The sequence below is a fragment of the Lobosporangium transversale genome, assembly GCF_002105155.1.
Source record: "Lobosporangium transversale strain NRRL 3116 chromosome Unknown BCR41scaffold_26, whole genome shotgun sequence".
In the NCBI taxonomy this organism is placed as follows: domain Eukaryota; kingdom Fungi; phylum Mortierellomycota; class Mortierellomycetes; order Mortierellales; family Mortierellaceae; genus Lobosporangium; species Lobosporangium transversale.
In genome coordinates, this window is record NW_019029004.1 from 52,368 (window position 1) to 77,829 (window position 25,462).

The following is a 25,462-nucleotide window of genomic DNA, read 5'->3' on the forward strand; positions in this document are numbered from 1 at the left end:
CCATTCTTTCATCTTTCTTTTTATCTTTCCACAGTGAGTGAATCTAACAAATACATTTTTTTCTTTTGTGCCAAAGGACTCGTGGAAAAAAAGAAAAAAGGTGAAGAAAAATTACTCCGTGAATATCATGATCATTTAAATCGTTATCACTCATCCACCCTGGTTGAGATCGAGTTAAAAAATACAACAGAACCTTTCCTCATTCATCGTGATCCCATGTCAGACATGGCCTTTCTCACCCTGCAAAAAAAAATTTCATCCGTACATCTGTGTTACGACACTACAAGACCTGTAAAGCCGCCGGTCCCTCCAGCCTCGAATGCCGATACATGTTCAGATGGCCATTCATTACAGGATAGTGTTAAAAAACATGAGGCAGTAATTAAGATGCTTTGTGAGAGGATAGACGCTCTTGAAAAGAGGTATGACATCCTTTATTTGAGAACATTCATAAGTTGTTTGACAATTTTGAATCTTTGACAGGCAAAGCTTTTCGAATCAACAGAAATGAATCGAAAGAGACTACTCGATCATGACAGTGAGAATGACAATACTGCCGAGAGTAAAAAACGACTACGGCGTTCTAAAAGAACATTAACAAGACATTCATGAAAAACCCGCTGAATAAAAAATCGATATTTATTTCTTTATGGTTTATTACTTATTTTCTGTATTTAATATTTCTATATTTTTATATTTTTATATTTTTATATTTTTATATTTTTATATTTTTATATTTTTATATTTTCGGATGCATTCCCCGCCTTGGCAACCTCCTCTGGCGGTGGGAGGACGCGAGCTGGCCACTGTCCACAGATCACACAGAAAGTTTGGTCAGGTGTTGTCAGGTTGAATCCACAACCAGGGCAGGGATCTCGACCATCTTTCTGAAGCTTTTCTGGATATTGGTTCATGTCATCTCCAAAGACCTTCTTGAACACCTTAAAGTACTTTAGATGTTCCACATCCCTGATTTTAATCCCTTCTTCTGCCAAGATCTTGTCTTGCTCCGTTTTGAGGTCCTCAGGTGCCATGGATTCCTGAAATAATTTTGGCAAGACTGTTGTTCCGGATCCGACCTCGATGGGTTCCTTTTTGCGCCAAGCTGAGAAGGCTTCGTTCTCGAATGCCTCTCTCAAGATAAACTTTCCATGAAGTTGTCTCCCTGAGAGTCGATCTTGCCATTCTCTTTCTTTAAGATGATCATGGTAATTGATCTTTTCCTCACGAGTACATTGCTGTGAGAATGCAACCAATTCTGGATCCAGAAAAGGTTGAACTAATTCCATCCCCAATGCTTGAGCGAGCCTTACCCCTGAAAACCGCATTACCTTGGTTAATTTATCGGAATAAGCCTGGAGCCGCTCAGCGGACATATCATGTAGAAACGAATACCCTGCAAATAGTTCATCTGCACCATCGCCTGTCATCACTGTCTTATAGCCTAGTGATTTAGCTACGGACAATCCTCTAGCGATGACGATGCCATTGCGGAGCTCCATAGGATCGAACGTTTCTAATACCTTGATACAGAACTCGAGTTCTTCCAGTACAGAGTCCAGTGTGATCTTGACAATCTCTTGGACCATCCCAGTTCTGGCAGCAATTTGTGTGGCATAGAATTCATCTGTCGCTTGGTCTGTACAGAGAACCGTAATAGCGCCTGTCATTGGCCGTAATCGAGAGCTACTCTTGTTACCATCGTCATTTGAATCAGATGCATCATTCTTTTTCTTATTATTGTATACAGAAAAGGCTGCCTCTGCTAAGATAGATGTGTCGACGCCACCAGAAAGAAGGATGCAGTCGCAAGGGGTGCACTTTTCTATTGAATTGAGGAGCAGACGACGCAACTCCTGAATCCGCTCGGGCTTGCTGTGGTATGGTACGGTGGAATCAGCCCCAATGGTATTTTCTGACGCTTGCTTCATGATAATGAAGAAGCCAGTGGCAAAACGAATGAATTAGATTTCCAAGTGTAATGTGTTTCGATTGATTTAGATCAATTTTTATGATTCACCTAGATATGATTGTTCCATTTTTGGTTAGCTCAATTTTTTAATTAACTTGTCTAAGAATTGTTCTAAAATGTTATTTTAAGTTACTTTCTATCAGATCTGAAACAACAAATTGTTTCCTGTGGGGTATGATTCTTTAGAGCATTACTCTTATTAAAGAAAAAAAAAAAAAGCATGAGTGCCAATGGAAATAGTCAAGATGATCATCAATCTTTGTCAGAGGTGCTTCGAAACACACATGCACGAAATCTTACTGCCTATAAACGATTGTTGTCAGCGCAAGAATGTTCAGCAAATGAGACAAATGAGCCTCCTTTGGACATCTTCTGGGATGTTGTAGTCATTACAGCAAGCGACAAACAGCATCGACTTGTCTACGAGCATCGAATTGACCAGAAATTAGCACGAGGTCAAATACCCACTAGCGTCAAGTGAGGAGCCTTTTCTTTTGTGATGATGTTGATGATCCACTGTCCTGGTCATATGAAAATAGTAATATTGATTTTTTCTTTTTTTCTTTAGATATCATGTTGTAGAAGACCCGCCTCAGTCCAAGATTGGAGGCGGAGGTTCGACATTTCTGGTAATGAAAGTGCTTCGAGAGATGTATTCGCAGGAATTCCTCGAAAATGGTGGGCATACTCAATCTAGCAGACAATTGACCTCATTACTCAAATTTAAAGACTCGAGGACAAAGCAGCTGAAACTATTTCATTGTCTATGACTTCTTAGCACGTGTTCTTTTGATCCATGCTGGTGGTTATAGTACCCGCTTACCGCATGTTAGTGCTCGAGGAAAGATTTTTACCACGCTTCCTCAAGGTATACTTTCATTTTATTATATTTTTTTATTTTTGTGCTTCACCTAGTCAAACACAGCTGCATCGTCATCATGGAAATCATATTTGACAAGAAATCCACAAATATCAATATTTTTCAATGACAACTATAATAGCCGACTCTCAGCAAGGTATCGACGTATTGGATCTAAAATTTGTACTATATATGCACCTACTCAAAGACATGCCTCCAGGAGTAAGAGCAGAGATGACTGATTTTTAACTCTCGAGTTATCAATGAAAAAGAAACGAAAACCTGATTTTTTTTTTTTTTTTTTTTTTTTTTAAAAAAAAAAAAAAAAAAAAAAATGTAGGTGTTTTTGACGAGCGCTGATGGAATCGAGTTATTCTCATCCAACACTCCCTTTCCTAGCCAACCCAAAGCAAGAACGATTACAGCTCTAGCACATCCCTCTTCAACCCGGATCGGAAGCACGCATGGAGTTTATTTATTACAGGACCCAAATGGTATTGTTGATATCGATAGGAAGCTGAGGCCAGAAGCGCAGTCAGCGAGGTTGTTGAAGTGTCAGCAGTTTATACATAAACCATCACTAGGTTGGTAGCAAAGGAAGGAGGAAAAAAAAATTGGTGTAGTTTGCCTATTTCAAAAATAAGCATTGCGATTATGATTATCAGAGAATATTTAACGAACTCTTTTTTCTTTCTTTTTACATAGAAACCATGCAGAAAATTCCCATGCTCATTCATGGCGATGCCTCGAATGACGATGAGAGGATTGTTTACACTGATAGCTGCTATTATTTTGATCCGAAGACTGCCGAAATCATGGCTGATGTGAGTGCTTTTTATATTTCCTTTCCAATGATCTTGAGATTTGATCTCCTTACGCTCTTCTTTAGTTTAGTCCCCTTTTTGTATTTACAAAAATGTATTAATCAAGCTCCTGTATAACAACGCCTTGATCTGAATAGACATATCCAAAGCTCCATCCTGAATGCGACTTGGAAGCATGGGCTGATATCCTCAGCTTCCAGAATAATGTTCCTTCACTTGAATCTTCTAATGACCAACAAATTGTCAAGCAGGCTCTTCAGGAAGCAGGGATCGCTTTGGATGTCATGGTCTTGAATGCGTCTAGATTTTATCATTTAGGTACCATGCAGGAATTTCTAGAGGCTGTATGTGTTGACAAGGCGTTCATGTCAGAGCTTAATATCCGGAATAAGATTGAAGGACTTGCTGAAGTCGACAATCTTATAGGCTCTATAGCAACGAAAGAAAGTTATGGAAATCCTCATATACAGATAGATAAGCCATCGTATATTGAAAACTCGTCCTTCTCTGCATGTTCAGGCACTCTTGCGATGCCCACTTCCATTACTGAGACCAAGGTTCTCGCCAACTCTATCCTTGTCGATTGTGATCTCCCTGCAGGCACAATTATTCCTTTGAACACCTGTATGTTCGTGTTACAACTACAAGAGCAAGAGTTTGTTACGTTCACATTCTCAATATATGACGACATGAAGAAGGAGGCTCGAATCGATCTAGAAATCCCTTCAGCAGTTTTTGAGGAACTTAAGATCTTTCAAAAAGTCCCCTTGAGCGCCGTAATAGAACAACCAAGGATATCTTCTATGGATCTATCAATGGCAGCGACATATAATAGCGGGTTCTCGCTATGGAACGCACCTTTGTTTGAGATCGCACGAACAAAACAGGACAGCATACTATGTGCGATAAGGCGCTTGAATATTATTCGCAATTACCTTGACGCTGAAAAGGAGGGCATAATAGCTGATGCCGATGGGTTCATGCCTGAGATCGTAGGCTGGACATCACTAAAGACCGCTGCTAAAAGAGCGCGAGAGTATTTTAATCCACTATAGAACTAGTTATCCTTTATTTATTTATTTTAGATATTTTGAATATTATATGGCGTTTCTAATAGAATGCTTATAAACCCTGTTACTCTTTTTGTGTTTGTTCTTGTGCCAGTGCAAGCACTTCTTGTGGTGGGTCAATAAGCTTGGTTCCAAAGATGGTGACCTTCTCACGCGAGAGAACCTTGTGCAAGCATTTCTGGATCTGGTCGCTAAAGACTTTTTCTGAGAAACGTTCCTGAACACTATCTCGAGCACAAAGTTGCATATCCAGCAGTCTATCATCAGGTGTGGTGAGCACTTTGTGGATTGCATCGGCAAACTCCTGAGGTGTAATGGCCAAATACCCAGTAGGCTGGTTATGGAACGGCCGTACAATGTCCATTTTGGGTCCTGCAGAGTTGTGAGCTACCGGAATTAATCCTGCGGCCTGATTTAGCAATTACTTTTTATATTAGTATAGTATCACGACGTTGAAATACATGAATATATTGTTCATGCCATGTCAAAGTTTATAAACTAAAATATACGGTTAATTTACCATGTACTCAACGACGCCGATTCCAAAATGCTCATCCAACATGGCATGGATACCAATCTTGGAACGTGCTAGCCACTCTTGAAGGACCTTAAAAGGAGCATTCACTACAAACTGCACGTTGTCCTTTTTTTTTTTTTTTTTTTTTTTTTTTTTTTTTTTTAAAAAAAAAAAAAAAAAAAAAGAAAGGAAAGTATCTCGTTAGCGCTGATACCTCATATGACCATATGTGAAAGAAAAAGTAAGTGATGTTTTTCTTCCTATTTTCTTACAGAAATGCCAAGCTCAGCAGCTTTATCCCTCAATTGCTGAATCCGGCGTTGATCCGACTCGTTGCGAGCACTTCCAACCATGACTAGTTGTACTGCTTGTGGATTGTCTGCCTTATTGGCCCCTTGGTCCACCTTTTGGCGGTATTCTGGATGGTCTTTCAATAGTTGTGCCATGGCCTCTAATTGCAAGCCATGTCCCTTTTCCGGCCGAAATTGCGCAACACTCACAATGATCCTCCCGCGATTTGCCAATGAAAAGTCTTTAAATGCTTCAGTATCACAAGGTGGATAGACCACTGTCGATTGAATTTTCCAGAGTGAATCAATGTGACCCTTTGTCCATGAAGAGTTAGCCATGACAATATCCGCAAAGGAGCCAACGACCGCATATAGGACTGCAAACATCCGATAGTAGATCAGCTTCAGTGTAGTGTAAAATAGACTCTTGGCCACATGATCAGCATTATTGTGTGCACTCTCACGGCTGGCGACGCGACCAATCATGTCAGAGCTAATGATTGGGTAGTGTACATAGGCCACCACTTGACAGTTGCCAAACATCCTTGCTGCTGGGTATGTAAATGCGTATCCCATAGTATCTATTTTTTTGGTTGATAGTAGTGATGACAATGTCCGTCCTTTTTAGCACATATTTTCTATTTCAATGAACCATGGATGATTTATAAGAGAGGCAAAAAATGGGCGATCAAAGTAATTTTTTTTACCGATCCAGATATCAGGCACCACACGCCTTAATGCTTCCCATCCTAAAACAACGGATCCAATGCTCTGTCCAATTAATGTAAATCGAGGCCATTGAGTACTCTCTACCAAAAAACGCTTTTGAAGAAACTCAATGCCAACTAAGGATGAGTCTAGATTAATGTTGAAACGCGTTCGGACTCGTTCAAGGATATCATCCTTTGTGGCATCTGTATCTCCTGTATAGACGATAGATATAACATGTGGATATTTCTCCTGAATCTCTCGAATCGCTGTCCATAGAACGCGTTCCCCACCACCTCCTGCATTACTATAAATGAATGGAGTGGGCCCAAATAAAAGATGGAAATATATAAGTAGCAAAGTTGACTTGAAGCGATGGTTGAATGATGTAGAACTAAATGACTCGCAAGTTTTTTATTTCTCTGCCTACCAATAAGGATGGAAGAATCCTGCAATAAGATAGGGTTTGTCCTTTTTTTCTCCTTCTTTAGCCTCAGCTCCAACGTCTACACTTGCCGTGGCATTTGATCCTCCATGATCCTTGTCCCTGGCCGCCTTCTCTTTTGCCTGCTGTTCAAAAATCCTTGTCCTGTTGGCCCTAAAATTACTCAAGATCCTTGCATTACAATAAAACATCAATCCCGTATAGAGTATTAGGACCGCGCCGGAAGTGGCAAGAAAGAATAGTGAAGACCATTTCAAGACCCATTGAACCCATGTTTCTGTAGCCATTGTTCAGAAAGAAGAATGATGCTATAGTCCCGCGATACCAACCTTGGTTTTCACGTCAGAATGACTAAGAAAATGGCACGTGGCTGATTTGAAAAAAATATTTTCTCACACATCGCCTAACCTTAAAATAAAGGATCAATTGCAATTGTCGCTCCTTTCTTTCCTTTCTTTCCTTTCTTTCCTTTGCTTCACTTCATTTTTGCACTCTCTCCCTCTTCCTTTACCCTTTTTTTTTTCACTTTTTTCATATTTCACCCCAGTTTACTCCCGTCGATTTTCCTCTTTTATTTATTCCAAGCCTTCATCTATTGCCTTTCCTTTCCTTTCCTTTCCTTTCCTTTTTTTTTTTGCTTACATATTTTTCATTTTTGTTTTCATACAGTGACCACGGATGAAAGAGTATAGAATATACCTTTGCCTAATTAACCATCATTCTCCCTGCATTTCAACCACACTCAGTCCCGCTCATCTTAATTTTCAATGGACACCACAAGAAGCTCAACACAAAAAACATGGCTGCAAATGATTCCACAGGGAGCCAAGCACAAAAAACAATGACTGCAAATAAGCCTGAGGATGCCTCCATACTCAATAAACGAAAAAGAGAAAACCAACACCCACAACGAAAAAAGCGCGCCATCCCACTGCTACTGAAGCTGAACTGCGTTGTTGAGGGAGAAGCAACGTCGTTCCCAGTAGGGATTTCCTCCGATAAATCGGTCGGAATACTCAAGGAGGTCATCAAAGCAAAGAAAGGCAATGCATTTAAGGATATCGACGCTGACCAACTCACCCTCTACAAGGTTTCCATCCCTGACGAAGACAAGACTTTTGTTGAGTCGGAAATTGTGTCGAAAGAGGCTCTCGCACCCGCGTCAAAGGAGCTTGGGGACATATTTTATTCTGAACTTCCAAAGGAAACTATCCATGTTTTTGTCAAGCCACCACAGCGAGGTATATCTTTGGCTCTTGATGGACTGATTGTTGATATTTCCAGCTGATGAAGCTTGGTTTATATCTTAAACGGCCATGTGCATAATATCACCATTTGGTTTGTGTCTTGATAACTCAACGTTCTTTCTCATTATTCGCTTTTGATACTTAGCTCAGAAAAGAAAACAAGATGGAGATTCTGGTGAGTGATTTTGGCTGAGAACCTGGTTATTGATCATTTTAGAGTGATGTGCAATAAATCAAAAATATTGACTTTGATCACTCTATCTCCTTTATCAGAGTCACCCTCTAAAAAAGCTCGTCCAAGTATATGTAGCAGAAGTACTCTTAGGGATGCGATTACAGAAGCAGGGCTTGTAACGAAAGGGATAGTGGATGGTGACCCTAACATCTCGCCTCTCAACTCGAAAGAGAGGATCAAGGTGCTTTCGTACATGGGGGAGCCATCAAGAGGTAGTATTTACTACAGCATTATTAGCGTGGCTCGCGAGCTCCGAAATTCTGGTGGTATCAAGGGTTCCAAAATATTAGCAGATTATGTGATATCCAGTCTACCAGGGACGGATCTTCCGGTGATCGATGCGCAAGATCTATATGTAAGAAAGGAATTCAAGGATCTCTACGATTTAATCACCAAACAGTTTTGCAACGCTGAGAACAATGCACGAAACCGTATTGTTGTTACAGGGACGGCTGATATAGGGAAGTCATCCTTTCTGGTCTATTTTGCCATCCGACTACTTGCAACCAGTACCGAGGATGACCCACCTATTGTCATCATCCAGCAAAAAGAGGATTTAAAGTGCTACGCTTTTGGTGGGTCATCTACTGTTCGAAATGGAGATATAAAGGATTTCACCGCCTTCCTAGACCTACCTAACACTTGGTTCCTAGTCGACAGCTCACCAAAGCCGGAGCTTAGGAAGGCTCGAACTATCTTCTCAGTATCACCAAATACGTTATTTTCCGAGTCTAACATGTATAAAGAAATTGTAAAGAAGGTGGTATGGACTTATTACATGGCACCATGGGAGCTGGATGAGTTAAGACAGTGTAGAAAAATGGTTCGGACCTTTAACATCGTCAGCGAAGAATTTATGATGGAACTCTATGAGAAGATAGGTGGTGTGCCAAGGTATGTTCTCGAGAAACCAGCGAACCGACTGCACTTTAATGAAAAAGATCTTGATGGAGCTAGGAGGGAAGCATACAGTCACGTAGAAACAGCCCTCGACAACCTCAACGATCCATTGAAGCTGTTACAATATTTTGAACAGGCCAAAGTTTCACTACAATATAGCAGTCCACTTCTTCATCGTCGTCCAATAGGAGATCACCAGCAATTTGTGTTAGAAATCTTGCAAAGAACTTCTTAAAAAGCTTCAAGAAAAAAAGTGGATTCGCTCTGAGAAGGACGTTGTATTGATTTTTGTTGTTCCAGAAGCTAAGGCTGGGGAATATAAGAAACAAAAATTCAAGATTGGGGCTGATCGGGTGGATCCTAAACCGACAAAAAAACTATCAAGTATCAAGCAATATGTCATGGAGGTAGACTTAAACGCAGAATTACAGCGAGGTAGACTTGAGGGCAGAACTAAAGAGGTATAAAATAATAATTTGAGAATAGTACATCAAACTGCTTCCATAATAATTATAACGAGCCGGAGACCGTGGCTTCGCCACGGCCGGCTCTTGCCTTGCCTCGTTAGAAATTTCATGAGGGCAAAATAAAGTGAAAATAAAAATCGTAGTCAAATACAACCAATTGTATCTTTGCATAACTTTTTTATTGATTGGGTCTTTTTTACGAATCGCGCGATAAAATACAATAAAGCAAATCAGTTAAGATTATATACATGTACAGTAGTAAAATAAACAAAAAATAAAACACAAAATAAGGCAGAATATTTGGAAGATACGGTAGTAAATGAGAGGATGCTTATTTACAAAGCATCCTTGTAGACAATGTCCCGTATGTATAGCCCAGGTCTGAGATTAAGTTCAATTGCACCCACAACACCGATATATGGATCCGTCTTCAGCTTAGATTGGTTCTCGCTGATGAATTGAAGCTGATCCACCTCAAGCCTACTGTATTGATCGGTAGCGTACTAATAAGTCAAGCATGTATTCATCCTGATGAAAAATCGCTGGTCTGTTGAGCTCAAAGGACGAATCTGCAGCCTGTACGTGTAAAACTCCTCCAGCTTGGCGTATTCTCGACTTTTCCTAGCTCGGCCATCGCCCTCACCTACATCCACCTCTAGCTGGCCGTTTTCGCTACCGTCATAGCTGTCACCATGAGGCCCTGCAGAGGTTTGACCTGGCCTAGGCCATTTTTTATATTTTTTATATGTCCAGTCCTCGCCTTTTGGATGCAAGAGGTTATTATGGAGACTCTCGTGAGCTGGATGAACCTCACTGGTTTTTTTCAAACCACTGGCTCTGCTTTCAATTATGATGCCTTGCTGAGAAACCTTACTACTGGCGCCAGCCATCAATAGCACGATTCCAGTTGATGAGAGGGCCTGTACTGCATTCGCCTTTGCCCTCTCCCCTCATGCTGAGGCCCAGCACGGATGACGACCTTCAGCCGCATGATATCCTCGTGCGCACATTCTCTGACGTCTTTGAGCGTATGGGCTATCGGGTAGTGTAGTTCAAGGAGCTGCTGTGGTTACTGCAACAGGCCTTCATCAAGGAATCCCCGAAATGGTTATTACGGAGTCTTGCTTGCTGAGCAGGGTCATGAATGTGAGCGTGAGCCTGCAGGAACAGAGAGGCAGCGCCTTCAGTTGGCGTCATAGGATCAATCAGAGTACCAACCCTTTCAATGATACGAAGCGTGTACACTCCATATAGGTTGTTCGCAAGGTCTTTATCAAGGTTCACTTCCATGGACGTGAACAAAAGAGCGCAGTTATATGCTTATATGTGTTAACGGAATAACTTACCTTGCGGCTCTGCCCATCAAGAAGTTAAACCAAGGCTAAGTGGAGGAATATCCACTTGACCTCTCCCACAGCATAAAGGAAATTCTGGCCGGCTTTTACTACTGCGTTGCACACACATTCTTCAATAAACATGAAGGCACCGCAATAATGGCAACTGACCATCGGTTCTAAGCGGTACCTATATTGCATAATATTGGAACCCGAAACGAAATCTTGCTGAAACCTTTTTCTAGCGGGTGGTAGAAAGTTGTCTTCGGCAAAGGAATTATCTTCGGTAGAAGGAGCATCCTCAACAGAAGGATCACCTTTACGCTCGTGTATTCTGAAGGTCAATGGTAAGTGGTAAATGGTAATTGTGTAAGATTAAGTACACGCAATGTATAATACAGTATAATAAGCCAATAAAAAACCGAACAAAAAGTAGCACACCCTTGTCTTTGCACGGGTCTTTCATTTTCATCTCCACCATCTTCAAAACAATACTTCGTGTGCACACAGGCCTAGCGCCATTTTGCACTGAGTTACTAACAACGCTATTAAAGCAAGCAGTAAACAGGAAAAAACTAAGGATTAATAGTCTATTGCTGAGAAGAAAAAATCAAACCGTTGCAAATCAAACTCACCCTTTATTGCTTGAGCATGGTCTACATCTACTCCTAGGCAACTGCAGATACTGCATTTATACACTGTAGGAGCTGGTTGACGGTGCTCGCCCTGCAGGTAAGTAATAATGATGGAGGGTTAAAAAAGAATGACAAAATCTAATGAATATAAAATAGGAACCTTTGCCTTCGAATTGACCCAACATTCTGCACATCGTTGCTGGCAGCGTTATTCAAGTTATAGAAGGTATATAAGCTTAAGCTCAGCATGCACCAACCACTACCATGTCAAAAAAAATAAAATAAAATAAAATAAAAAAAAAGTTTTCTACGATTGTTAAATACCGAACCACTCATTCTTCATTATTTGGGTATGAGCTGCGCACATGGCCTGGACGACTGCACCCACATACAGACGTGGAATGGAAGGGGGAGCGAGGCGATTGGGAAAATCGTTCTGTCTTTATCAGTTGGAAAATATTATTAATGTTTAAATATTCCAAAAACATAAAAACAAAAAGATAAGAAGGCCTTACCACATTCCTTACATTCTGAGGGCATAGTCCTTGCCATGTCTGTCGCTGCTGCACAGGCTACATGCCATGAGGCGTAGCATTGAGAGGGATCTTTAACTAATATAGATAATAAAATCCAAAATAAAATAAAATAAAAATAAATGTAATAGTGGCAAAAGTAGAGAACAGTGGATAAACGTGAATTATATAGATGTAGTCCCTTCGGAAATAAACCGATATTCTCCTCACCTAATGCAATAACAAAAATAAAGTTAAGCATTTAGCATTGGCGGGTATGCAAGCGAAAATGCTAGAATTTAACTGTTACACTAGATTGTTCCTCGCAGAAGAACTACGTAATGTAAATTATCATTCCCATAGTTTTAGATAGGCTTTCTAGCATTACTTTTGTAGTGTAGGAGGTACTCTTTTATGATCATTACTTGGCTATTTAGCTACCTCTATTATAGACAATGCATCAGTATAGTACGTAGGTCCCTTGTCCTCTTTTTGTGAGGGAGATTGTGGGATTGAAAGAGAGCGAACAGTTGTTCATGTGGAGGTATGCGGGACGGCTGCTGGGAGATCAACTCGGTGGAGTGAGTCCCGTTAGACCAAGGACTTGAGCTTGGCTATCCTTAGAATAGGACAAACACATCCTTGCTGCAAGAGCAACCTACATCAAGCAAGCACTACATCGAAGTTCGGCTGCAGTCTTAAACCTTTCTACCTCATTTTTCCTTTCTTCCCCTTTTTCCATCTCTATCAAGCAATGCAAGCAGGCAGAGCCGATTGGCCTATAAGCCCAGTCATATTCCTTCACCTGTTCTCCTCCTTGTAAGCCTCTTCAAACCTCCGTCTCACCGGACTTGCCATGCTTTGATGACCCATTTGGCAGGTGGCGAAGGTCTGACAGATGAATGTATGGAACATGTCTTTTTTTTTTCTTTTCAAATGAAGAGTGAAAGATATGTGAAGGTAAAGTGTGTGAAAGCAAGGAATGTGATAGAAGAAGGTGTAGAGTGGTAAAGTACGCTAAGAGTTCAGGCCATAATATGTATATACTCTCGCATCGTATATTGTTGACATGACTTTAAATGTGGGTATACCGTACTCAGAGTAGAGTCAGGCAAAAATTTTTTGGTGTCGACATTTGCAATGAAGAGAGCACTACCCTTTATTTTCTCTTTTCATTTACAAATAAGATACCTCTTTATTTCCACCCAGGGAGCCATATTGGGGCCAAAGCCACTCTCTGTAGCAGTCACTTTGCCTTCATGGCAGTCACATTTCGGCACGTGCAGACACCCTTTCGTTCCAATATGTAGGATGTTACGTCACACTTGGGGCCAATTTAATCTTTAATCGCATGGCGTCTTGTGGAACAAGAAAAAAAATTTTCTCACACACACACACAGCATAGCCCAACCTTGAAATAAAGGAACAAATTTTTCAATTGTCGCTCCTTTCTTTAACTTGCTTCACTTCATTTTTGCACTCTCCTCTTCCTTTTCTTCCTTTATCCTCTTTTTCACTTTTTTCTTATTTACCCCAATTTTGCCCATCAATTTTGCTCTTTTATTTATTCCAAGCCTTCATTCATTGCCTTTCCTTTCTTTCCTTTCTTTCCTTTCCTTTTTTTTTTTTCTTTTTTCTTTTCCTCCCTCAACTTCATCTCTAGACAATTTTGAACCATCCTGCTACTGAATTATCATCCTTAGCATTTTTATCAACCTTTCCCTATTTTCTGTCCTCCGCCTATTTACGCCCTTGTTTTTAAACAGGTTTGAAAACACAATGGGAAGCAGCAGAACACCATCACGATGCCCATCACCTCGAACTGAACCGTATGAAAAGAAAGAAAGAAAAGGGGAAGCGAAGGAAGAGTCTTCAAGCACCAATGACCCTAAAATCCTCGAGCCAACCGAGCTAAAGATTTTTTGTATTGTTGATGGAGAAGCTTCATGTTTTCCTGTAAATATTCCTTCTGATCGTTCAGTCGGCGAACTCAAGCAAGCCATCAAAGCAAAGAATACCAATGCATTTAAGGACATCGACGCTTACCAGCTCACCCTCTACAAGGTCTCCATCCCTGACAAAGGCGAGGCTATCTTTGAGTCAGAAATCGAGTCAAAAGAGGCTCTCACAATCGCGTCAATGGAGCTTTGGGAGATATTTAATTCTGAACTTCCAAGGAAAACGATCCATGTTTTTGTCAAGCCACCGCAGCGAGGTATATCTTTGGCTCTTGATGGACTGATTGTTGATATTTCCAGCTGATGAAGCTTGGTTTATATCTTAAACGGCCATGTGCATGATATCACCATTTGGTTTGTGTCTTGATAACTCAACATTCTTTCTCATTATTCGCTTTTGATACTTAGCTCAGAAAAGAAAACAAGATGGAGATTCTGGTGAGTGCTTTTGGCCGAGAATCTGGTTATTGATCATTTTAGAGTGATGTGCAATAAATCAAAAATATTGACTTTGATCACTCTATCTCTTTTATCAGAGTCACCCTCTAAAAAAGCTCGTCCAAGTATAAGTAGAGATGCTCTTATGGATGCGATTACAGAAGCGGGGCTTGTAACGAAAGGGATAGTGAATGGTAGCCCTGCCATCTCGCGTCTAAGCTCGAAAGAGAGGGTCAAGCTGCTTTCGTACATGGGGGAGAGGTTATCAGTAGATAGTATTTACTACAGCATTATTAGCGTGGCTCGCGAGCTCCGAAATTCTGGTGGTATCAAGGGTTCCAAAATATTAGCAGATTATGTGATATCCAGTCTACCAGGGATGGATCTTCCGGTGATCGATGCGCAAGATCTATATGTAAGAAAGGAATTCAAGGATCTCTACGATTTAATCACCAAACAGTTTTGCAACGCTGAGGACGATGCACGAAACCGTATTGTTGTTACAGGGACGGCTGGTATAGGGAAGTCATCCTTTCTCATATATTTTGCCATCCGACTACTTGCAACCAGTACTGAGGATGATCCACCTATTGTCATCATCCAGCAAAAAGAGGATTCAATGTGCTACGCTTTTGGTGGGTCATCTACTGTTCAAAATGGAGATATAAAGGATTTCGCCGCCTTCCTAGACCTACCTAACACTTGGTTCCTAGTCGACAGCTCACCAAAGCCGGAGCTTAGGAAGGCTCGAACTATCTTCTCAGTATCACCAAAGACGTTATTTTCCGAGTCCAACATGTATCAAGAAATTGTAAAGAGGGTGGTATGGATTTATTACATGGCACCATGGGAGCTGGATGAGTTAAGACAGTGTAGAAAAATGGTTCGGACCTTTAACATCGTCAGCGAAGAATTTATGGTGGAACTCTATGAGAAGATAGGTGGTGTGCCAAGGTATGTTCTCGAGAAACCAGCGAGCCGACTGCACTTTAATAAAAAAGATCTTGATGGAGCTAGGAGGGTAGCATACAGTCGCGTAGAAGAAGCCCTCGACAACCTCAAGGATCCATTGAAGCTGTTACAATATTTTGAACAGGCCAAAGATTCACTACAATATAGCAGCCGACTTCTTCATCGTCGTCCAATAGGAGATCACCAGCAATTTGTGTTAGAGTGGGCCTCTAATCACATTCTCGAAAAGGTGTACGAAGCAGCGGACGACAATACTTTTGATATGATATTGGATCGATTAGTCAATGGCAAAGTTGGAGTAGATCTAGGAGCTATGCTCGAGATATGTATACGTCGCATACTACGGAGAGGCGACTGTACCTTCGTGGCCAAGAGTCTAGATGTAGAGAAAAAGCAAGATATCACCATCACCATCGATGCCAAGCCGACGGTTAAATTCTTCGAAGCTTTTGATGTTTACAAGGAATCGATGAAAGGAGAACTATGGATCCCAAAAAGCAAGACTTTTGCCTGCGTTGATATGCTAATAGCGCCGAATTATCTACTCCAGATTACGGTAAATGTAAAGCATGGTATCAAGAGTGAATCTTGCAAAGAACTTCTTAAAAAGCTTCAAGAAAAAAAGTGGATTCGCTCAGAGAAGGACGTTGTATTTATTTTTGTTGTTCCAAAAGCTAAGGCTGAGGAATATAAGAAACAAAAATTCAAGATTGGGGCTGGTCGGGTGGATCCTAAACCGACAAAAGAACTATCAAGTATCAAGCAATATGTCATGGGGGTAGACTTAAACGCAGAATTACAGCGAGGTAGACTTGAGGGCAGAACTAAAGCGGTATAAAATAATAATTTGAGAATAGTACATCAAACTGCTTCCATAATAATTATAACGAGCCGGAGACCGTGGCTTCGCCGCGGCCGGCTCTTGCCTTGCCTCGTTAGAAATTTCATGAGGGCAAAATAAAGTGAAAATAAAAATCGTAGTCAAATACAACCAATTGTATCTTTGCATAACTTTTTTATTGATTGGGTCTTTTTTACGAATCGCGCGATAAAATACAATAAAGCAAAATCAGTTAAGACTATATACATGTACAGTAGTAAAATAAACAAAAAATAAAACACAAAATAAGGCAGAATATTTGGAAGATACGGTGTAAATGAGAGGATGCTTATTTACAAAGCACCCTTGTAGACAATGTCCCGCATGTATAGCCCAGGTCTGAGATTAAGTTCAATTGCACCCACAACACCGATATATGGGATCCGTCTTCAAGCTTAGATTGGTTCTCGCTGATGAATTGAAGCTGATCCACCTCAAGCCTACTGTATTGATCGGTAGCGTACTAATAAGTCAAGCATGTATTCATCCTGATGAAAAATCGCTGGTCTGTTGAGCTCAAAGGACGAATCTGCAGCCTGTACGGTGTAAAAACTCCTCCAGCTTGGCGTATTCTCGACTTTTCCTAGCTCGGCCATCGCCCTCACCTACATCCACCTCTAGCTGGCCGTTTTCGCTACCGTCATAGCTGTCACCATGAGGCCCTGCAGAGGTTTGACCTAGGCCATTTTTTATATTTTTTATATGTCCAGTCCTCGCCTTTTGGATGCAAGAGGTTATTATGGAGACTCTCGTGAGCTGGATGAACCTCACTGGTTTTTTCAAACCACTGGCTCTGCTTTCAATTATGATGCCTTGCTGAGAAACCTTACTACTGGCGCCCAGCCATCAATAGCACGATTTCCAGTTGATGAGAGGGCCTGTACTGCATTCGCCTTTGCCCTCTCCCCTCATGCTGAGGCCCAGCACGGATGACGACCTTCAGCCGCATGATATCCTCGTGCGCACATTCTCTGACGTCTTTGAGCGTATGGGCTATCGGGTAGTGTAGTTCAAGGAGCTGCTGTGGTTACTGCAACAGGCTTCATCAAGGAATCCCCGAAATGGTTATTACGGAGTCTTGCTTGCTGAGCAGGGTCATGAATGTGAGCGTGAGCCTGCAGGAACAGAGAGGCAGCGCCTTCAGTTGGCGTCATAGGATCAATCAGAGTACCAACCCTTCCAATGATACGAAGCGTGTACACTCCATATAGGTTGTTTCGCAAGGTCTTTATCAAGGTTCACTTCCATGGACGTGAACGAAAGAGCGCAGTTTATATGCTTATATGTGTTAACGGAATAACTTACCTTGCGGCTCTGCCCATCAAGAAGTTAAACCAAGGCTAAGTGGAGGAATATCCACTTGACCTCTCCCACAGCATAAAGGGAAATTCTGGCCGGCTTTTACTACTGCGTTGCACACACATTCTTCAATAAACATGAAGGCACCGCAATAATGGCAACTGACCGGTACCTATATTGCATAATATTGGAACCCGAAACGAAATCTTGCTGAAACCTTTTTCTAGCGGGTGGTAGAAAGTTGTCTTCGGCAAAGGAATTATCTTCGGTAGAAGGAGCATCCTCAACAGAAGGATCACCTTTACGCTCGTGTATTCTGAAGGTCAGTGGTAAATGGTAAATGGTAATTGTGTAAGATTAAGTACACGCAATGTATAATACAGGTATAATAAGCCAATAAAAAACCGAACAAAAAGTAGCACACCCTTGTCTTTGCACGGGTCTTTCCATTTTCATCTCCACCATCTTCAAAAACAATACTTCGTGTGCACACAGGCCTAGCGCCATTTTGCACTGAGTTACTAACAACGCTATTAAAGCAAGCAGTAAACAGGAAAAAACTAAGGATTAATAGTCTATTGCTGAGACGAAAAAATCAAACCGTTGTAAATCAAAACTCACCCTTTATTACTTGAGCATGGTCTACATCTACTCCTAGGCAACTGCAGATACTGCATTTATACACTGTAGGAGCTGGTTGACGGTGCTCGCCCTGCAGGTAAGTAATAATGATGGAGGGTTAAAAAAAAGAATGACAAAATCTAATGAATATAAAATAGGAACCTTTGCCTTCGAATTGACCCAACATTCTACACATCGTTGCTGGCAGCGTTATTCAAGTTATAGAAGGTATATAAGCTTAAGCTCAGCATGCACCAACCACTACCATGTCAAAAATAAAATAAAATAAAATAAAAAAAAAGTTTTCTACGATTGTTAAATACCGAAATCACTCATTCTTCATTATTTGGGTATGAGCTGCGCACATGGCCTGGACGACTGCACCCACATACAGACGTGGAATGGAAGGGGGAGCGAGGCGATTGGGGAAAATCGTTCTGTCTTTATCAGTTGGGAAAATATTATTAATGTTTATATATTCCAAAAACATAAAAACAAAAAGATAAGAAGGCCTTACCACATTCCTTACATTCTGAGGGCATAGTCTCTTGCCATGTCTGTCGCTGCTGCACAGGCTACATGCCATGAGGCGTAGCATTGAGAGGGATCTTTAACTAATATAGATAATAAAATCCAAAAATAAAATAAAATAAAAATAAATGTAATAGTGGCAAAAGTAGAGAACAGTGGATAAACGTGAATTATATAGATGTAGTCCCTTCGGAAATAAACCGATATTCTCCTCACCTAATGCAATAACAAAAATAAAGTTAAGCATTTTAGCATGGCGGGTATGCAAGCGAAAATGCTAGAATTTAACTGTTACACTAGATTGTTCCTCGCAGAAGAACTACGTAATGTAAATTATCATTCCCATAGTTTTAGATAGGCTTTCTAGCATTACTTTTGTAGTGTAGGAGGTACTCTTTTATGATCATTACTTGGCTATTTAGCTACCTCTATTATAGACAATGCATCAGTATGGTACGTAGGTCCCTTGTCCTCTTTTTGTGAGGGAGATTGTGGGATTGAAAGAGAGCGAACAGTTGTTCATGTGGAGGTATGCGGGACGGCTGCTGGAGATCAACTCGGTGGAGTGAGTGCCGTTAGACCAAGGACTTGAGCCTGGCTATCCTTAGAATAGGACAAACACATCCTTGCTGCAAGAGCAACCTACGTCAAGCAAGCACTACATCGAAGTTCGGCTGCAGTCTTAAACCTTTCTACCTCATTTTTCCTTTCTTCCCCTTTTTCCATCTCCTATTCAAGCAATGCAAGCAGGGCAGAGCCGATTGGCCTATAAGCCCAGTCATATTCCTTCACCTGTTCTCCTCCTTGTAAGCTCTCTTCAAACCTCCGTCTCACCGGACTTGCCATGCTTTGATGACCCATTTGGCAGGTGGCGAAGGTCTGACAGATGAATGTATGGAACATATCTTTTTTTTTTCTTTTCAAATGAAGAGTGAAAGATATGTGAAGGTAAAGTGTGTGAAAGCAAGGAATGTGATAGAAGAAGGTGTAGAGTGGTAAAGTACGCTAAGAGTTCAGGCCCATAATATGTATATACTCTCGCATCGTATATTGTTGACATTGTGTGAATGGTATACCGTACTCAGAGTAGAGGTCAAATTTTTTTGAGCAAAAATTTTTTGGTGTCGACATTTGCAATGAAGAGAGCACTACCCTTTATTTTCTCTTTTCATTTACAAATAAGATACCTCTTTATTTCCACCCAGGGAGCCATATTGGGGCCAAAGCCACTCTCTGTAGCAGTCACTTTGCCTTCATGGCAGTCACATTTCGGCACGTGCAGACACCCTTTCGTTCCAATATGTAGGATGTTACGTCACACTTGGGGGCCAATTTAATCTTTAATCGCATGGCGTCTTGTGGAACAAGAAAAAAAATTTTCTCACACACACACACAGCATAGCCCAACCTTGAAATAAAGGAACAAATTTATCAATTGTCGCTCCTTTCTTTAACTTGCTTCACTTCATTTTTGCACTCTCCTCTTCCTTTTCTTCCTTTATCCTCTTTTCACTTTTTTCTTATTTCACCCCAATTTTGCTCCCATCAATTTTGCTCTTTTATTTATTCCAAGCCTTCATTCATTGCCTTTCCTTTCCTTTCCTTTCCTTTCCTTTCCTTTTTTTTTTTTTCTTTTTTTCTTTTCCTCCCTCAACTTCATCTCTAGACAATTTTGAACCATCCTGCTACTGAATTATCATCCTTTAGCATTTTTATCAACCTTTCCCTATTTTCTGTCCTCCGCCTATTTACGCCCTTGTTTTTAAACAGGTTTGAAAACACAATGGGAAGCAGCAGAACACCATCACGATGCCCATCACCTCGAACTGAACCGTATGAAAAGAAAGAAAGAAAAGGGGAAGCGAAGGAAGAGTCTTCAAGCACCAATGACCCTGAAATCCTCGAACCAACCAGCCTACAGATTTATTGTATTGTTGATGGAGAAGCTTCATGTTTTTCTGTAAAGATTCTTTCCAATAGTTCTGTCGATGAACTCAAGCAAGCAATCTATCCCAATATTACTGTGGATCCAAGCGTTAAGCCCAAGGACCTCACCCTCTATAAAGTTTCCATCCCTGACAAAGGCAAGATCGTCGTTGAGTCAGAAATCGAGTCAAAAGAGGCTCTCACAATCGCGTCAATGGAGCTTTGGGAGATATTTAATTCTGAACTTCCAAGGAAAACGATCCATGTTTTTGTCAAGCCACCGCAGCGAGGTATATCTTTGGCTCTTGATGGACTGATTGTTGATATTTCCAGCTGATGAAGCTTGGTTTATATCTTAAACGGCCATGTGCATGATATCACCATTTGGTTTGTGTCTTGATAACTCAACATTCTTTCTCATTATTCGCTTTTGATACTTAGCTCAGAAAAGAAAACAAGATGGAGATTCTGGTGAGTGCTTTTGGCCGAGAATCTGGTTATTGATCATTTTAGAGTGATGTGCAATAAATCAAAAATATTGACTTTGATCACTCTATCTCTTTTATCAGAGTCACCCTCTAAAAAAGCTCGTCCAAGTATAAGTAGAGATGCTCTTATGGATGCGATTACAGAAGCGGGGCTTGTAACGAAAGGGATAGTGAATGGTAGCCCTGCCATCTCGCGTCTAAGCTCGAAAGAGAGGGTCAAGCTGCTTTCGTACATGGGGGAGAGGTTATCAGTAGATAGTATTTACTACAGCATTATTAGCGTGGCTCGCGAGCTCCGAAATTCTGGTGGTATCAAGGGTTCCAAAATATTAGCAGATTATGTGATATCCAGTCTACCAGGGATGGATCTTCCGGTGATCGATGCGCAAGATCTATATGTAAGAAAGGAATTCAAGGATCTCTACGATTTAATCACCAAACAGTTTTGCAACGCTGAGGACGATGCACGAAACCGTATTGTTGTTACAGGGACGGCTGGTATAGGGAAGTCATCCTTTCTCATATATTTTGCCATCCGACTACTTGCAACCAGTACCGAGGATGATCCACCTATTGTCATCATCCAGCAAAAAGAGGATTCAATGTGCTACGCTTTTGGTGGGTCATCTACTGTTCAAAATGGAGATATAAAGGATTTCGCCGCCTTCCTAGACCTACCTAACACTTGGTTCCTAGTCGACAGCTCACCAAAGCCGGAGCTTAGGAAGGCTCGAACTATCTTCTCAGTATCACCAAAGACGTTATTTTCCGAGTCCAACATGTATCAAGAAATTGTAAAGAGGGTGGTATGGATTTATTACATGGCACCATGGGAGCTGGATGAGTTAAGACAGTGTAGAAAAATGGTTCGGACCTTTAACATCGTCAGCGAAGAATTTATGGTGGAACTCTATGAGAAGATAGGTGGTGTGCCAAGGTATGTTCTCGAGAAACCAGCGAGCCGACTGCACTTTAATAAAAAAGATCTTGATGGAGCTAGGAGGGTAGCATACAGTCGCGTAGAAGAAGCCCTCGACAACCTCAAGGATCCATTGAAGCTGTTACAATATTTTGAACAGGCCAAAGATTCACTACAATATAGCAGCCGACTTCTTCATCGTCGTCCAATAGGAGATCACCAGCAATTTGTGTTAGAGTGGGCCTCTAATCACATTCTCGAAAAGGTGTACGAAGCAGCGGACGACAATACTTTTGATATGATATTGGATCGATTAGTCAATGGCAAAGTTGGAGTAGATCTAGGAGCTATGCTCGAGATATGTATACGTCGCATACTACGGAGAGGCGACTGTACCTTCGTGGCCAAGAGTCTAGATGTAGAGAAAAAGCAAGATATCACCATCACCATCGATGCCAAGCCGACGGTTAAATTCTTCGAAGCTTTTGATGTTTACAAGGAATCGATGAAAGGAGAACTATGGATCCCAAAAAGCAAGACTTTTGCCTGCGTTGATATGCTAATAGCGCCGAATTATCTACTCCAGATTACGGCAAATGTAAAGCATGGTATCAAGAGTGAATCTTGCAAAGAACTTCTTAAAAAGCTTCAAGAAAAAAAGTGGATTCGCTCAGAGAAGGACGTTGTATTTATTTTTGTTGTTCCAAAAGCTAAGGCTGAGGAATATAAGAAACAAAAATTCAAGATTGGGGCTGGTCGGGTGGATCCTAAACCGACAAAAGAACTATCAAGTATCAAGCAATATGTCATGGGGGTAGACTTAAACGCAGAATTACAGCGAGGTAGACTTGAGGGCAGAACTAAAGCGGTATAAAATAATAATTTGAGAATAGTACATCAAACTGCTTCCATAATAATTATAACGAGCCGGAGACCGTGGCTTCGCCGCGGCCGGCTCTTGCCTTGCCTCGTTAGAAATTTCATGAGGGCAAAATAAAGTGAAAATAAAAATCGTAGTCAAATACAACCAATTGTATCTTTGCATAACTTTTTTATTGATTGGGTCTTTTTTACGAATCGCGCGATAAAATACAATAAAGCAAAATCAGTTAAGACTATATACATGTACAGTAGTAAAATAAACAAAAAATAAAACACAAAATAAGGCAGAATATTTGGAAGATACGGTTGTAAATGAGAGGATGCTTATTTACAAAGCACCCTTGTAGACAATGTCCCGCATGTATAGCCCAGGTCTGAGATTAAGTTCAATTGCACCCACAACACCGATATATGGATCCGTCTTCAGCTTAGATTGGTTCTCGCTGATGAATTGAAGCTGATCCACCTCAAGCCTACTGTATTGATCGGTAGCGTACTAATAAGTCAAGCATGTATTCATCCTGATGAAAAATCGCTGGTCTGTTGAGCTCAAAGGACGAATCTGCAGCCTGTACGTGTAAAACTCCTCCAGCTTGGCGTATTCTCGACTTTTCCTAGCTCGGCCATCGCCCTCACCTACATCCACCTCTAGCTGGCCGTTTTCGCTACCGTCATAGCTGTCACCATGAGGCCCTGCAGAGGTTTGACCTAGGCCATTTTTTATATTTTTTATATGTCCAGTCCTCGCCTTTTGGATGCAAGAGGTTATTATGGAGACTCTCGTGAGCTGGATGAACCTCACTGGTTTTTTTCAAACCACTGGCTCTGCTTTCAATTATGATGCCTTGCTGAGAAACCTTACTACTGGCGCCAGCCATCAATAGCACGATTCCAGTTGATGAGAGGGCCTGTACTGCATTCGCCTTTGCCCTCTCCCCTCATGCTGAGGCCCAGCACGGATGACGACCTTCAGCCGCATGATATCCTCGTGCGCACATTCTCTGACGTCTTTGAGCGTATGGGCTATCGGGTAGTGTAGTTCAAGGAGCTGCTGTGGTTACTGCAACAGGCCTTCATCAAGGAATCCCCGAAATGGTTATTACGGAGTCTTGCTTGCTGAGCAGGGTCATGAATGTGAGCGTGAGCCTGCAGGAACAGAGAGGCAGCGCCTTCAGTTGGCGTCATAGGATCAATCAGAGTACCAACCCTTCCAATGATACGAAGCGTGTACACTCCATATAGGTTGTTCGCAAGGTCTTTATCAAGGTTCACTTCCATGGACGTGAACGAAAGAGCGCAGTTATATGCTTATATGTGTTAACGGAATAACTTACCTTGCGGCTCTGCCCATCAAGAAGTTAAACCAAGGCTAAGTGGAGGAATATCCACTTGACCTCTCCCACAGCATAAAGGAAATTCTGGCCGGCTTTTACTACTGCGTTGCACACACATTCTTCAATAAACATGAAGGCACCGCAATAATGGCAACTGACCGGTACCTATATTGCATAATATTGGAACCCGAAACGAAATCTTGCTGAAACCTTTTTCTAGCGGGTGGTAGAAAGTTGTCTTCGGCAAAGGAATTATCTTCGGTAGAAGGAGCATCCTCAACAGAAGGATCACCTTTACGCTCGTGTATTCTGAAGGTCAGTGGTAAATGGTAAATGGTAATTGTGTAAGATTAAGTACACGCAATGTATAATACAGTATAATAAGCCAATAAAAAACCGAACAAAAAGTAGCACACCCTTGTCTTTGCACGGGTCTTTCATTTTCATCTCCACCATCTTCAAAACAATACTTCGTGTGCACACAGGCCTAGCGCCATTTTGCACTGAGTTACTAACAACGCTATTAAAGCAAGCAGTAAACAGGAAAAAACTAAGGATTAATAGTCTATTGCTGAGACGAAAAAATCAAACCGTTGTAAATCAAACTCACCCTTTATTACTTGAGCATGGTCTACATCTACTCCTAGGCAACTGCAGATACTGCATTTATACACTGTAGGAGCTGGTTGACGGTGCTCGCCCTGCAGGTAAGTAATAATGATGGAGGGTTAAAAAAAGAATGACAAAATCTAATGAATATAAAATAGGAACCTTTGCCTTCGAATTGACCCAACATTCTACACATCGTTGCTGGCAGCGTTATTCAAGTTATAGAAGGTATATAAGCTTAAGCTCAGCATGCACCAACCACTACCATGTCAAAAATAAAATAAAATAAAATAAAAAAAAAGTTTTCTACGATTGTTAAATACCGAAATCACTCATTCTTCATTATTTGGGTATGAGCTGCGCACATGGCCTGGACGACTGCACCCACATACAGACGTGGAATGGAAGGGGGAGCGAGGCGATTGGGGAAAATCGTTCTGTCTTTATCAGTTGGGAAAATATTATTAATGTTTATATATTCCAAAAACATAAAAACAAAAAGATAAGAAGGCCTTACCACATTCCTTACATTCTGAGGGCATAGTCTCTTGCCATGTCTGTCGCTGCTGCACAGGCTACATGCCATGAGG

At 41.2% G+C, this 25,462-nt stretch overlaps 3 protein-coding genes across 3 annotated transcripts; 1 reads left to right on the plus strand and 2 right to left on the minus strand.

The window, feature by feature from the left end:
• Positions 1-673: 673 nt before the first annotated feature.
• Positions 674-1,981, minus strand: BCR41DRAFT_356402 (hypothetical protein). The gene has a single exon (XM_022024645.1). The coding sequence runs from the start codon at positions 1,929-1,931 to the stop codon at positions 732-734; it is 1,200 nt and encodes a 399-aa protein (XP_021879912.1). The 5' UTR covers positions 1,932-1,981; the 3' UTR covers positions 674-731.
• A 148-nt stretch (positions 1,982-2,129) lies between these two features.
• Positions 2,130-4,750, plus strand: BCR41DRAFT_103625 (L-fucokinase-domain-containing protein). The gene is made up of 7 exons (XM_022019324.1): positions 2,130-2,449; positions 2,541-2,650; positions 2,751-2,840; positions 2,974-3,053; positions 3,172-3,415; positions 3,537-3,655; positions 3,793-4,750. Exons 1-7 carry the CDS (start codon positions 2,193-2,195, stop codon positions 4,708-4,710), a joined length of 1,818 nt encoding a protein of 605 aa, XP_021879913.1. The 5' UTR covers positions 2,130-2,192; the 3' UTR covers positions 4,711-4,750.
• A 39-nt stretch (positions 4,751-4,789) lies between these two features.
• On the minus strand, positions 4,790-6,876 carry BCR41DRAFT_308093 (hypothetical protein; the record flags this gene model as incomplete). Its single annotated transcript, XM_022020893.1, has 5 exons — positions 4,790-5,134; positions 5,246-5,368; positions 5,515-6,113; positions 6,240-6,547; positions 6,671-6,876. The coding sequence occupies 5 exons, from the start codon at positions 6,874-6,876 to the stop codon at positions 4,790-4,792; spliced, it is 1,581 nt and encodes a 526-aa protein (XP_021879914.1).
• Between the last annotated feature and the right edge of the window lie 18,586 nt (positions 6,877-25,462).